General features: G+C 40.3%; 1 protein-coding gene across 1 annotated transcript in view; it reads left to right on the top strand.

The window, feature by feature from the left end:
* The window catches only part of cachd1 (cache domain containing 1), a 107734-nt gene that overhangs the window by 59885 nt on the left and 34290 nt on the right, over positions 1-13559 (top strand). The window contains exon 4 of the mRNA XM_061824489.1: positions 7778-7884. Within this exon, the coding sequence (XP_061680473.1) occupies positions 7778-7884 (107 nt within the window). The remainder of the gene's footprint in view (positions 1-7777; positions 7885-13559) is intronic.

Genomic DNA, 13559 nt, shown 5'->3' with positions numbered 1-13559 from the left:
GTTTCATTCATGGTTGTTGGTTTGCATGCATGAAATGTTTCATTAGGCTTGCGCATCGCCAACAACTTGCCTGACGTGCATATGTTTGCGTCGTCTTTGATGGCTTGTGAAAATGGGGATTATTTCAAGAACAGAAAAAGTGCTGTCTGAATATATCTGCTTTTAGCGTTATAGCACTAACACTCCTAGTAATTTGCCCCAGGGTACAGTTACATTGAAGATGATTTCAGCCAATCACTTATTCCAGGGGGCTAAAACCAAATTGTAAATCAAGCAAAGGAGGAATACTGCTTTCACATGTAATCTACAGTGGTGCAGCTGCCTCCTGCTTTCAACCCTCTCAATCTCTCTTACTGTCTACTTCCCTCGTCGCCCCGTAAGCAGTTATTGCTGTCTGAATCTTTGGTTTTGCAGTGCAAACTTGACTTGCTGCAAGGTTATCTTAGACTTGTATTCGGGAGGCTACCTGGCACAGGACCGAATGGCCACCTGTAGCAAAACTGTGCACGTGTCATAATGCACACACCTGCTCCTGAGTTTTATATGTGTAGCTCTGTGTCCACTCCCTAAGCCGTGGATTTACATTGTTTTGCAGACGGTCACGCTGAAAAAATAGTAGCAGTAAATGGAGGAGGGCCTGGGTAGGATTAATGTGGGAGCTCAGTCGCCAGCGGGGTAGGTTGGACATTGCAGGATGACGCAAAGTGTGTGATAGGTCCAAAAACTTCAAAGCAGCATCCGTAGGGTAAGAAAAAGGCCAAACACTTAAATTTTTCCTGATGTCTGCCGGATTGCTGAGATATGGGATATGTGTGAGCTCACTTCCTTAGTTTTGCAGATCAGAGAAGATTCATAATTTGCATCACGCTTTTTTTTCTTCATTTTTTTTGGGTGGAGGCAGTTATGCAAATGATATTCACACTATCGCTATCTGGTGGATTATGATTTTAATAGCGATTTAAGAATACGACATACATTTTAAATATTGCTGGGGATTTATGAGTGATGGTTATTTCTGTGTAACTCGATAAAATAATTGCACATTTAATTTATTCATAGGTGATCCTTGAAAGAGCTCTCCCAGCTTTTGGTGTTGGGTGGGAGTTGGCATGGTGTGGGCTAAAGAAGGTGACACTCTTTCCGTGTTAAGCTTCTGTGTCTGGGGAGTCTCAGATGAGTTTAAGTGGTAGATTCAATGTGTGTGTATCAGTTGTCTAGCAGGCTATAATTTTAGATGAAGACCATTTAGGTCAGTACTCAACTTTCAGCATAGTATGCAACAATCACTGCCTTCACTTTATAATTGGTTGCACCAGAAAATACAAACCGATGTGTTTCTTATAAAATGCTGTCTCCAAGTGTTTTGTTTTACTGACATTTGAATAGAAATGTGCTTTGAAGCAGCCCGGGCAGCACTTATTGTCTTTTGTAATTATAAGAGCTGAAATTGAATCCATCATTTTGATTGTCAGAATTTTGCCTTCAACCCATTATAAATAACTAAGAAACACTGTCATCGGAAATTGACAAGTAGACCACTTCAACATGAACATTCCAACAAAGTTCTAATAATGCACAAAATTCTGTTTAATTTTGTTTAATATCAATGATGTACAAAATATATTCAAACAGATTTTTAAAACCATTCCTACAATTATAAAGGATGTTATCCAATTGTAAAACAGACTTAAGTTTTTACAAGCCATTATCCATCCATCCATATTCTGAGCTTCTTATCCCCACAAGGGGGGAACGCTGGAGCCAATTCCAGCTGTCATCGGGCAGCAGGCTACACCCTAAACTGTTTGCCAGCCAATTGCAGGGCACATTGAGACAGACAACCGTTACACTCACAATCACACCTAAGGACAACTTACAGTCTTCAATTAATGCATTTTTTTGGGATGTAGGAGGAAACCGGAGTGCCCAGAGAAAACCCACACAGGCACAGGAAGAACATTCAAAAACACTACACAGGCGGGGCCGAGATTTGAGCTATACAGACTGGTCCTCGTAACTGAGGCAAACGCTCTAACAAGTTGTTCCACCGTGCCACCCAAGCTATTATATTTATGAAATAGATATTATTTTATCCCGCGAACCTTGAGGATACGTGTCTCATGGATTATTTTAATGGGAAACTAAAAAAAGAAGTTCAATTCATTGTTGGTATGATTATAGGGGACATTATATTGGACTGACTTTCCATTCTTAAAACCCTAAAGTAATATTGCTATAATAATCTTTTAAAAAAAACATTCTCAAATCACATTTTCTGAGATGGGTCCTTATTCCAAGCTGCAGTTGTGTAATTTCCCAAATAAAAATTCACTTAATCCTGTTCTGTCGAATGTATTGTATGTATTGTAGCAGTTTCCACAAACCTCCTCCTTTGACTAAGCCACTGCTGTGCTTTGAAGGATTGAAAATCCACACTCATTTTGATCTGGGCTCTGGCTCAACTGTGTGCCTCTTCAAAATAAATTTGCTTCCAGCGATTTTTGATAGTCCCTTGCGTGGGTTAGTTCAATCTAATAGATTATACAGTGTGGAGGAAATGTAACACCTGAATTTGACTGTTGCATTCTGTTTTGGTATCACACAGACACCTGATTTTTTTTTGGGGGGGTAGTTGGGGGGAAAGATTCCGCTTGAAAAATGTACTCGCTTGCTGTAATATCATTTAGTCCCCTGAAAAAAGATGCAGTCAGTCGGAATTCTTAAATAAATGTGCCAGTCTGTCACTGGTGCTTGCTACCTTGTACAGCTTCAGGCCTATATCTAGTTAGTGATTTGAGAACATTCCTCTTAAGGGCAGGTGTATGGTAATCAAGTCAGGATTTCACATGAAAATTTTACATTTACATGCTAAACCAATAAAAAAAAAAATACAAGGATTCCGAACATTGCAGTTGAACACCAATTTAACAATTAAATTCCATATTTTGCAAAGAAAACTGCTGGAATGTTTCAGTCACCTTGGTGAGGCAAAAATAGATATTTGCTTTTTGCTGTCATTAAGATTCCTGTTAAGAATGGAAGACTCTCTCTCTCTCTCGCTCTTTCTTTCTCTCTCTCTCTCTCTCTCTTTCTCTCTCTCTCTCTCTCTCTCTCTCTCTCTCGCTCTCCTTGGCTCTCTCTCTCTCCGTCTCTCTCGTTTGCTTTCTCTCACTCGCTCTTGATGTTGAATTCAAAGCAGCTGCAAATGTATTTTTTATCTGCTGCACATTTTGCTGAGCGTCCTGCCCACCCCTTCTATGCAAACCGGATTTAAGAAGAATAGTAATGACTTTGGCCTTATGGGACACTAAATGAGTGAAGTACAAACGCATGCTGTACATCACAGCACCTGCCAATCAAACTGGGCCAGGGCTAGGTCGCCTAGCAGAGGGAGCCAATAAGTGTGTAGCGGGTGTGTTTTATGTGTACATGTGTGTATTGCTGAGCTGGGGGCGGGGGAGTTTGAGTCAGACTGAAGCGATGGAAGGATCAAAGCTTTCAGTCTTGGTGCAGTGCAGAACAGGAAGCATCGCTGCATACCTCCCCCTTTGTCAGTCCTTAATTCCAGAGATATGTGCAGTAGAAAGCACTTTTTTGTGTGTGAACACATACAAAAAAGACAAAAATAATCTGAAGAGTGCATATTTATTGGAGCTTAATGCTTAGAATTAGGATAAACAATGCATAAAGGGGTTTACTTTTAAGTGTATTTAAAGAACAACACAACAACAACAACACATTATTATCAAATCTTAGGTGCATCTTAGGTGTGGATAAGTTCATAGGTTGAGTACTACCTTGCCTACTGTTGTGTCTGCACTAATGACCCCCCTCTGTCCCTCTGTCAATGTTTCTTTAGGTTCCTTGTCCCCTAATTCTTATTTCTCTAGGAAAGACAGGTTAAAGCTAAGTCACTGTAGTTGTGCCCTACTCACAAGTCATGACAGTCTGCCTCTGTGAGATCACTACTATAGTTGAAACAACTGTAGATTATTTGTTTAATTTCAGTGTCCATCCATCCATCCATCCATCCATCCATCCATCCATCCATTTTCTTCTGTTTAACCGAGGTTGGGTCGCAGACAAAGTAGCTATAGCAGGGAAGCCCCAACTTCCCTCTCCCCAGCCACTTCCACCAACTCTTCCATGGGGATCCCGACGTGTTCCCAGGCAAGCCGAGAGCTGTAGTCCTTCCAGCGTGTCCCGTGTTGTCCCCGGTGTCTCCTACCGGTGGGACGTGCCCAGAGCACCTCATTTGTAAACAGAGGCCTGAGCCACCTCATCTGGGTCCTCCCAAAGCCAATTGTATGCATGTGTGGACACGCTAATGTTTAAACATGGTGTTCATTCTGGACAATACGTGGTGAGCAGAGAAGTCCAATAGCAGAACACCACTCGGGTTATGATCGAGGGGAGCTTTTCCTTCCATTCACACCCTTGTCAGTTCTCTCATTGCCCACATGAGCATTGAAGTCGCTCAGCAGAACGATGGAGTCCCCAGCAGGAACGCTCTGCAGCATCCTCTCCAAGGTCTCCAAGAAGAGTTGTTACTCTGAACTGCTTTTGGGTGGATCCACACAAACAACAATCAGGACCTGTCCCCCCACCCGAAGGCAGAGGGAGGCTCCCTTCTCATCCACCGGGATAACTGTGATGTACAGGTGCTGACCAGGTGGAAATCAGAATACCCACACTTGCTCAGCTGCTCTCACCCTAAGTAACTTGAGAGTGGTAGAGTCCAACCGCTCTTAATTAACTGGTACCAGAGCCCAAGCATTGTGTAAAGACAAGCCCAAGTTTATCTAGTCGAAACTTGTTGACCTCATACACTAGCACAGGCTCATACCCTGCCAGGCAGGTGACATTCCAATCCCCCCGAGCCGGTTTCTGCCGGGGATTGGAATCCTCAAGTCCCCCACCCAGCTCATACTGAACCTAACCCCTCTGGCTCCTCCCACAGGCAGTGAGCCCACAAGAAGGGGGACCCATGTTACAGTGAAGAAAATAAGTATTTGAACACCCCCTGCTATATTGCAAGTTCTCCCACTTGACCCTAACCACTGAAATGTTCATCGTAGGTGCATGTCCACTGTGAGAGAAATAATCTAAAAAGAAAAATCCAGAAATCACAATGTATGTTTTTTTTACAATTTATTTGTGTGATACAGCGTCAAATAAGTATTTGAACACCTGTCTATCTGACCTGTTAGTCTGCCTTTAAAAGTCCACCTCCGCTCCATGTATTTTCCTGAATCAGATGCACCTGTGTGAGGTTGTTCGCTGCAGAAAGACACCTGTCCCCCCCATACAATCAGTAAGACTCAAACTTGGAACGTGGTCAAGACCAAAGAGCTCTCCAAAGACACCAGAGACAAAATTGTACAACTCCACACGACTGGAAAGGGCGACAGAGAAATTGCCAAGCAGCTTGGTGAAAAAAAAGTCCACTGTTGGAACAATCATTAGAAAATGGAAGAAGCTAAACATGACGCTCAATCTCAATCGTGCAACCCATGCCAGATATCACCTTGTGGGGTCTCAACGTTCTTCTTCTTTTCCTTTCGGCTTGTCCCAGCAGGGGTCGCCACAGCGTTTCATCTTTTTCCATCTTAGCCCATCTCCTGCATCTTCCTCTCTAACCCCAACTGCCCTCGTGTCTTCCCTCACCACATCCATCAACCTTCTCTTTGGTCTTCCTCTCGCTCTTTTGCCTGGGAGCTCCATCCTCAGCACCCTTCTACCAATATACTCACTCACACGCCTCTGAACATGTCCAAACCAATACCTAATCGTTGAGTCTCAATGATCCTTAGAAAGGTGAGGAATCAGCCCAGGACTACACGACAGGACTTGGTCAATGACCTGAAAAGGACTCGGATCACAGTTTCCAAGGTGACTGTTGTTAATACACTAAGACATTATAGTTTGAAATCATGCATGTCACGGAAGGTTTCCCTGCTTAAACCAGCACATCGAGGCTCATCTTAAGTTTGCCAATGACCATTTGGATGATACAGAGGAGTCATGGGAGAAAGTTTTGTGGTCAAATGAGACCAAAATGGAACTTTTTTTTTTTCCACTAACCATGTTTGGAGGAAGATGAATGATGAGTTGCATCCCAAGAACACTATCCCTACTGTGAATCATGGGAGTGGTAGCATCATACTTTGGAGGTGTTTTTCTGCACATGGGACAGGACGACTGCACTGTGTTAAGGAGAGGATGACCAGGCCCATGTAAGAGATGTGAGAATTTGGGGAACAGCCACTTTCCCTCAGTCAGACCATTGAAGATGGGTCGTAGCTGTGTCTTTCAACATGACATTGACCCGATGGACACAGCCAGGAAAACTAAGGAGTGGCTCTGTAAGAAGCATATCAAGGTTCTTGTGTGTCCTAGCCAGTCTCCAAACCTAAACCCAATAGAAAATCTTTGGAGGGAGCTGAAAATCCGTGTTTCTCAACTACAGCACTTAAACCTGTCCGATCTAGAGATCTGTGTGGAGGAGTGGGCCAAAATCCCTCCTGCAGTGTGTGCAAACCTGGTGAACTACTACAGGAAAAGTTTGACCTCTGAAATTGCAAACAAAGGGTACTGTACCAAATATTAACATTGGTTTTCTCAGGTGCTCAAATACTTATTTGCAGCTGTTTCACACAAATAAATCATTAAAACATCATACATTTTGATTTCTGGATTTATGTTTTTAGATTATCTCTCTCACAGTGGACATGCACCGACGATGAAAATTTCAGACCCCTCCATGATTTCTAAGTGGGAGAACTTGCAATATTGCAGGGTGTTCAAATACTTACTTTCCCCACTGTACCTTTTCAGGTTATTCCCAGCCAGACCCCATGCGTGCTGGCTCTAATAGTGATGGGATCAGACATCCCCTGACAGTGAGCCGATGTCGGTTAATGTGATCATTTCGGCTTGCAAACAGAGGATGTCCTAGCGTGCCTAGTACTGTTGTCTAGTTGTTAAAATGCTGATTTTAAGTCTGTTAGTCGATCAGACAATACATATATTTATTGCACATCAATATATAAATTGATTTGAAAACCTAGGTGCGCGTAATAAATTGGAAAAAGTTATTTCCTGAGTTTTGGAGTCAATTTGGAGGCTGCTTGTTATATGCGAGTGTATTGTACATGAGAAATTACGATATATCATTACATTATTATCGTAATCCTTTATTGGATAATCAATTTCCAAATAGAATCTATCACATTGCATTACTAGTGCACTATCAACAGGCAGTTATTAAAAAAAAACATTGTCAATATGGAGAATTAGGTTTCAATTCTTTCATATATATATATATATATATATATATATATATATATATATATATACACCTTCTGACGATGTGTTCTAGAAACATCGCTTTGTTGGGGAAAACACATTTTGGGAAATTTGGAAAATGTTATTCCCGACAAGTCATAAATCCGACTTTAATAAGAGGTCTGGGTAACAGATGAATGTAGTTTAAATGGAAAAAACCCAGGGTATAACTTTTCACCAGATGTTTTCTTTAATTTAATTTAATTCACAATTCTTATGATTGAAGCCAATAGCAATGTTGAAACCCCAACACGTGCACATTAGCACCCAGTCGGGGGTGCATGCAATATCTGTGAGTTGAGTTTTATTCGATGCAAGTCTACATACAGCAGTAAACCTGTTTGTGCTGAGAGAGAAGCCAGAGTTGCACCTCCACTTTGGACGGCTTCCATAAAGCCTTAAATGTTGTGCCTGTTTGTCCCTCTTTTAGATTTGATGGAAATTTCAACACCAATGTATCCAAGACCATCTGCTGTGACAGACTCTCGCCAACAGTGAACAGCCGAGCTTTCAACCCCGGAAGAGACCTCAACTCAGGTGTGTTTGTTGCACATGCTTCTGACTTGTTTTCTTGCACTGGCCTTTGCAGAGGTGGTTCTTAACAAGATGACTTTTCTTTCATTTAAGGATATGTGCAAATTTTCTGAATTAAAAAAAAAAATCAGCTTTGTGTGTCAGAGAGGATGTTTGAATAGGTTCCAATTTCTTCTCCTGTTCTACACACTTGGATACACTTTTTTTTTTTTAAACAGCCAGACATCAAACACACATTCTTTGCCTATGACCAGATGCAGATGCTAATGATTTGTGCCAACTGTTGTTAATGTCTCTCTGTCCATTGTCTGTGTCCTCACTGAAATGTGAATTCACAGATTAAATGCGGAAGCTGGTGATTATCATTTTTACAAAAAGTCTGATTATGAAATGGATAACAGTATTGCCAGACATGCAGGTTGTTGTGCCATTTTTAAGACATAATTTTTACCTATGTATTCTACATAAGGCCCCTTTTACCTGTGAACGAACAAAAACTCTCCTTTGGCTCCTCATCCAGGAAAACATTTCAAAATGTTACTCAAAGCTGCTGTTTAAAAAAAATAAAATAAAATTTTAGTGTTGATCATGTCTTACGGCCCTCCTTCCATCAGGTAAACACTACCGATCAATGCAAGTCAAAACTAGCAGACATTCAAACAGTTTTTTGTCCCTCTGGCAATTAAGTAATTAAATTCTTGATCCGCGAACTTAGTATTTTCTCCCATGTCCCATTGTTGGGGCACACCCTCACATACTGCTAGTCCAATCAGTCTTAGTATTAGTAATATATTTATTATAATCCGTCTAATTTGATGTTAAAAGGGCCAGACTACAAAAATTTTACCATCCATCCATCCATTGTCTTTGCCGCTTATGCTCACAAGGGTTGTGGGGAGTGCTGGAGCCTATCCCAGCTATCAACGGGCACGAGGCAGGGTACACCCTGAACTGGTTGCCAGTCAATCACAGGGTACATAGAGACAAAGAGCCACACTCACAATCACACCCAGGGGCAATTTAGAGTGTCCAATTCATGTTGCATGTTTTTGGTATGTGGGAGGAAACCAGAGTACTCGGAGAAAACCCACGCAGGCGCGGGGAGAACATGCAAACTCCACACAGGTGGGGCCAGGATTGGACCCAGGTCCTCAGAACTGTGAGGCCAACGCTTTACCTGCTGAACCACCGTGCCGCCAAATTTTACCATTCTTAAAATAATAAGTTTTTCCACTTTTTTAATACATGAGGAAAATCTTTATATTTAATGAGATATTTTTTTCATCTTTTTACAAACCTAAAATTTCTTGAATATTTTACTATAGTTAATCTACATTGTGCACAATCATTGATCACTATCATTGTATTTTAAAGCACCAGACTGGAAATCACAGGTGTTTGGAACAGAAAACTAGGGTATGGAGCTTGTGCACCCAAGTCATCAAATCACGTCACTGGCCAGAAGTGCCGGTCAAACAAACCATTCTTCAATGATAAGTCGGTTGGAGACTACGCAAAAATATGTCATATAGCACGACGCCCAGAGTTTTGTCCAATATCGTTAAACATTTAGAAGGTGATAATAAACGACGATACGTAGAAAAATGAGACACTTGACATAAAGGATGCATATTTAATGCCGAAGTCGATGTTTTCGCCGATAAGTAATTGGGCTATTAACCAGCTTCTGCTTGACTTTGACAACTGGATGTACGCATGTATCTGGGGAGTAAATTGTTGAGTTTTACACAGAAAAGTTTGAAAGCGTATAAAAGTCAGAACACATACAAATACTCAGTTGCTGGATCTGTTCTCAATCAAGAATAAATCCCACATAGTGATGGTGCCACTCAGATTTTTGTCAATACAAATACCAATATTTAAATATATGACCCCTGGTATTACACAAACTCTCATTCATTGACTATGATTGAGGGGGGGGGGGAGACACCGAGTCAGCTCTACCATACACAAAGCGCGTTGCGGCCACACATTAAACTTTGGTAAACTTCTCTATGATAGACTTGTTTTTTTAAATATGCATAGTTCTCAAATGAGTCCAATGTGTTTAAAAAAATAAAAAAAAAAGACAGTGAGTCGGCTCCTCCGTAAACGAAGCGTGTTGGGCCCACACGTTAAACTTTTGGTAAACTTCTCCATGATAGACTTTTTTTTTTTTTTTTTAAATATATGCTTTGTTCTCAAATGAGTCCAATGCGTTTTAAAAAAAAGAAAATAAACCGCTGGGATAGGCTTCAGCCCCCATTCTCGGAAGCGTGTTGCCGCCACACATTGAACTTCGGTAAACCTCTGTGTGACCGACGGTTTATTTTCTTTATTTAAATACACATTGGACTCATTTGAGAACAATGCATATTGGGGGAAAAAAAAGTCTGTTGGGGAGAGGTTTACCGAAGATTAACGTGTGGCTGCAACATGATTCGTGTATGTTGGAGACGACTCCCTGTTTTTGTTTTTTTTTTTTTTTTTTAGCGTTTTGTTCTCAGTTGAGCCAACTTGGCATTATAAATAGTTATTGGGAATTGGAGATTGAGAAGAATAATTCCTACCTGAAGTGAAGTGATCGCTACACAGTCATGTGTATTTACCGTTACATTTAATTGCCGAAATCCATCGATCTTTTATCGTTTTTTTCTGCTGATATTCCATTGAATGATCTCTTTGAATATCTGTCTCATCTGTTGTAACAACCCACAGCACAACAAGTCTCGGGCATTATGAATATTCTGCTCCGGTTCAATATCCCCCACACTGTCGAGCAGCTTTTTTTGACTGACCGGAAATATGGTGCCTTGAAAATGGTGACGTCACATGGACAAACTCTATAGCACTTAAATAATGAATCAAGTCAAAATGTAGGAATTATTATAATTCCATTTTTACTGGTGCATAATAATTCAAGAATTAGTATGAATATAATTTTTTTTATCTTCAACTTCATCCTATGGGCTGAAATGTATCCCTTAGCGGACCGATTTTGGTCCTTGGGCTGTATGTTTGACACCTCTTCATAAGGTGGTTGTTAAATTGAAGTTGGTGGCCTCACATATCTATGACAGTGATTCAGTGATTTCTGTTTGACGTTTGAAACTTCCCTTGAAAGTGTTGTTTTGCAAATTGTATGTCCTGTTTTAAGATTCCACTGTGTTTCTTTCGGCTTGTCCCTTTTGGGGTCGCCACAGCGTGTCATCTCAGATGAACACACATATATGTTTGGCACAATTTTTACGCCGGATGCCCTTCCTGACGCAACCCTTCTCAGGGAGTGGAGACCCCAGTGGGATACAACCCACAACCCCAGGTTTACCAAACTAGTGCTCTAACCACTGAGCTATGGGGCCTCCCCTGAAGATTCCACTGTAGTTAAAATAATTTTAATGATGGGGTTAGGAACTTAGTACCATTGTAAAGCTTTGAGCTCTGCAACCACAGAGTCTGTTTTGGTGGTAAACCCCCTTGTTCCCATTTTTGTCACATTTTGTCGCACGTTTCTCCTCTCCTGCATTGCTCCATATTTTTCCCAGACATACAAGACTGCTCTTCTCCCATGTAATCATTCAGAGACCACCACCATTAGCAGGGTTGGGTTTTTATTATAAATCTCCCACGCGACATTCAATTTACCCTAACGCCTCTTGCCTAGTTGTCTCAGACCAGTATAAGCAATCTTCTATAGGGGGATGGCAGGATTGATGAAGATAATGCGAACCATGAATGAAGATACCATAAAAAAAAAAGTCGAAAAAACACATTAATACAGATACAATTGTAGCACATTAAAAGAAGACTACGATTAAAACTGTTTTTTCACTTGCATGCACTGTATATTCCCTCTACCATCTTATTCTCAATCCTCATTCATTGTTTTGGTATGTGGATTGTACTGTATGTCAACACTTAAGTTACGCTTGTGTGTTCATAGCAGCAGTTAAAAATAGCTTAGATGTCCCCACTTGTCTAGTAACCAAAGCAAAGCAAAGGAAACTCATTTATATAGTGCAAGGTAACACAAGGTAACTCAATGTGTTTTACATAATTAAAAGGATTTGAATACAGGAATAAAACGTTTAAAACTGTGGGGAAAAAAAAACAATAACAATGACAAAATAATGATGACGTTGATGGGTGTTGTGTGTGAAGTATCCTTTTCAAATCTACAGTAAGTGCTGTAGATAAACTACTAGCTACTAATAGCTGGACTGCTTTTGTTCTCAGCTTGCGGTGATTGTTGCTTGTAAATAAATAAGTCAATCAATAAATAATTGTTGTTCTGTGTTAGGAATTTATAAGAGGTCATTGTCTGAATTTGAATTCATAAAGTGATTACAATATACATTTAGCTTAGTACATTTGGAAGATGTACTGAAAATTTTTCAGTATATTTGTGTAGTATTATTTTTTATAGTACGGTAGTTCCAGTTTATACTGGTGTAAAACTGCACCCCATCCTGCTTTCTACTATTTTACTTCTTTGTAAAATACTGTACTATGCTACACGCTCTAGCTAGCAGATAGTGATACATTTCTTTCGTATTGCAAAATACAATTACAATACGTTCTCTGACAGGGTTAGTCAAACTGAGTGTTACCTTGGTGAAGAGCAAATTTATTGTCTAAGAATGTTTGGCTGATTTGGGCAATTTTGATGTGCTGAATCCAAATATCACTGATTTTGCTCAGTCAGGTCAACTTTTTCAACAATGGCCACATGTTTTTTTTTACATGTTCACTGGCTTTACACAATCAGGATTTTTGGGACCCATCAGCGAGTTTAAAAAACAAACCATGCGTAGCACAGAAGCGGAAACCGGTGCTGTTTGTAAACCACACTGACAAAGCTGGGCGTTTTAATCATTAAAAATAAAGAGGTTCATGTAGGTTCGTTTTATACAGAACTTGTTTTACATTCCACACATGGGCGAATTTTATTAAAAGTAAGCCCAGAGATCTGGGAAACAGACTTTTGGTTCCGTGTTTTCTCAGGCTGGGTAACGACACCGTAACGAAACGATCGTTTCCGTGAAATGCTCTTGCCTGACAGACTGAACAAATTAATGGTCTTCTATTAGAGCAGTTTGTAGATACACAAAATAATGTATCTACCTTTTGTGACATTTTTGTTTGTGAGATTTTTCAATAATAAAGTATGTGTCTTGGCTTGAAAAAAATACTATATAAAATGGATTCAGATATACTGTGCACGACGGCAACAGTGTAAATGTCTTTCTTGGAGCCAATCATTTAACGAATCATCGAATTATGACATCAAAACCGATCTGCCGATAAGCAAAAAAAAAAAAATGCCAATTATCAGCCGATCCGATCAGGGTGATCAAATCAGTGTAAAGTCTACATCTGCATGTATTTAATTTACAGGTACTCATGTTTGGCATTGTGTAATTGTCCATTTCCAGTGAGCAAATTTTGTAACAATTTCAGTGATCCAAAATTGTCAGTTCCAAAAACCAGACTGAGAATTTTTTTTTGTAATCCAGTGTTCTTCACAAAGGCAGAATCTATTATAGAGCTCTTTTATTGGCTCTTATTGGATTTGTTCACTGACAAGTGCAGTATTTCTTATTTTTTAATTTCTTTAGAAAAGTAGCTGTTATTACAACAGGCTCCTCATGCGGTCCTTGGGGGCTACCTGATGGCTG

Source organism: Syngnathoides biaculeatus, chromosome 7 (genome assembly GCF_019802595.1).
Source record: "Syngnathoides biaculeatus isolate LvHL_M chromosome 7, ASM1980259v1, whole genome shotgun sequence".
In the NCBI taxonomy this organism is placed as follows: Eukaryota; Metazoa; Chordata; class Actinopteri; order Syngnathiformes; family Syngnathidae; genus Syngnathoides; species Syngnathoides biaculeatus.
This window is presented reverse-complemented; position numbering and strand designations above follow the sequence as displayed.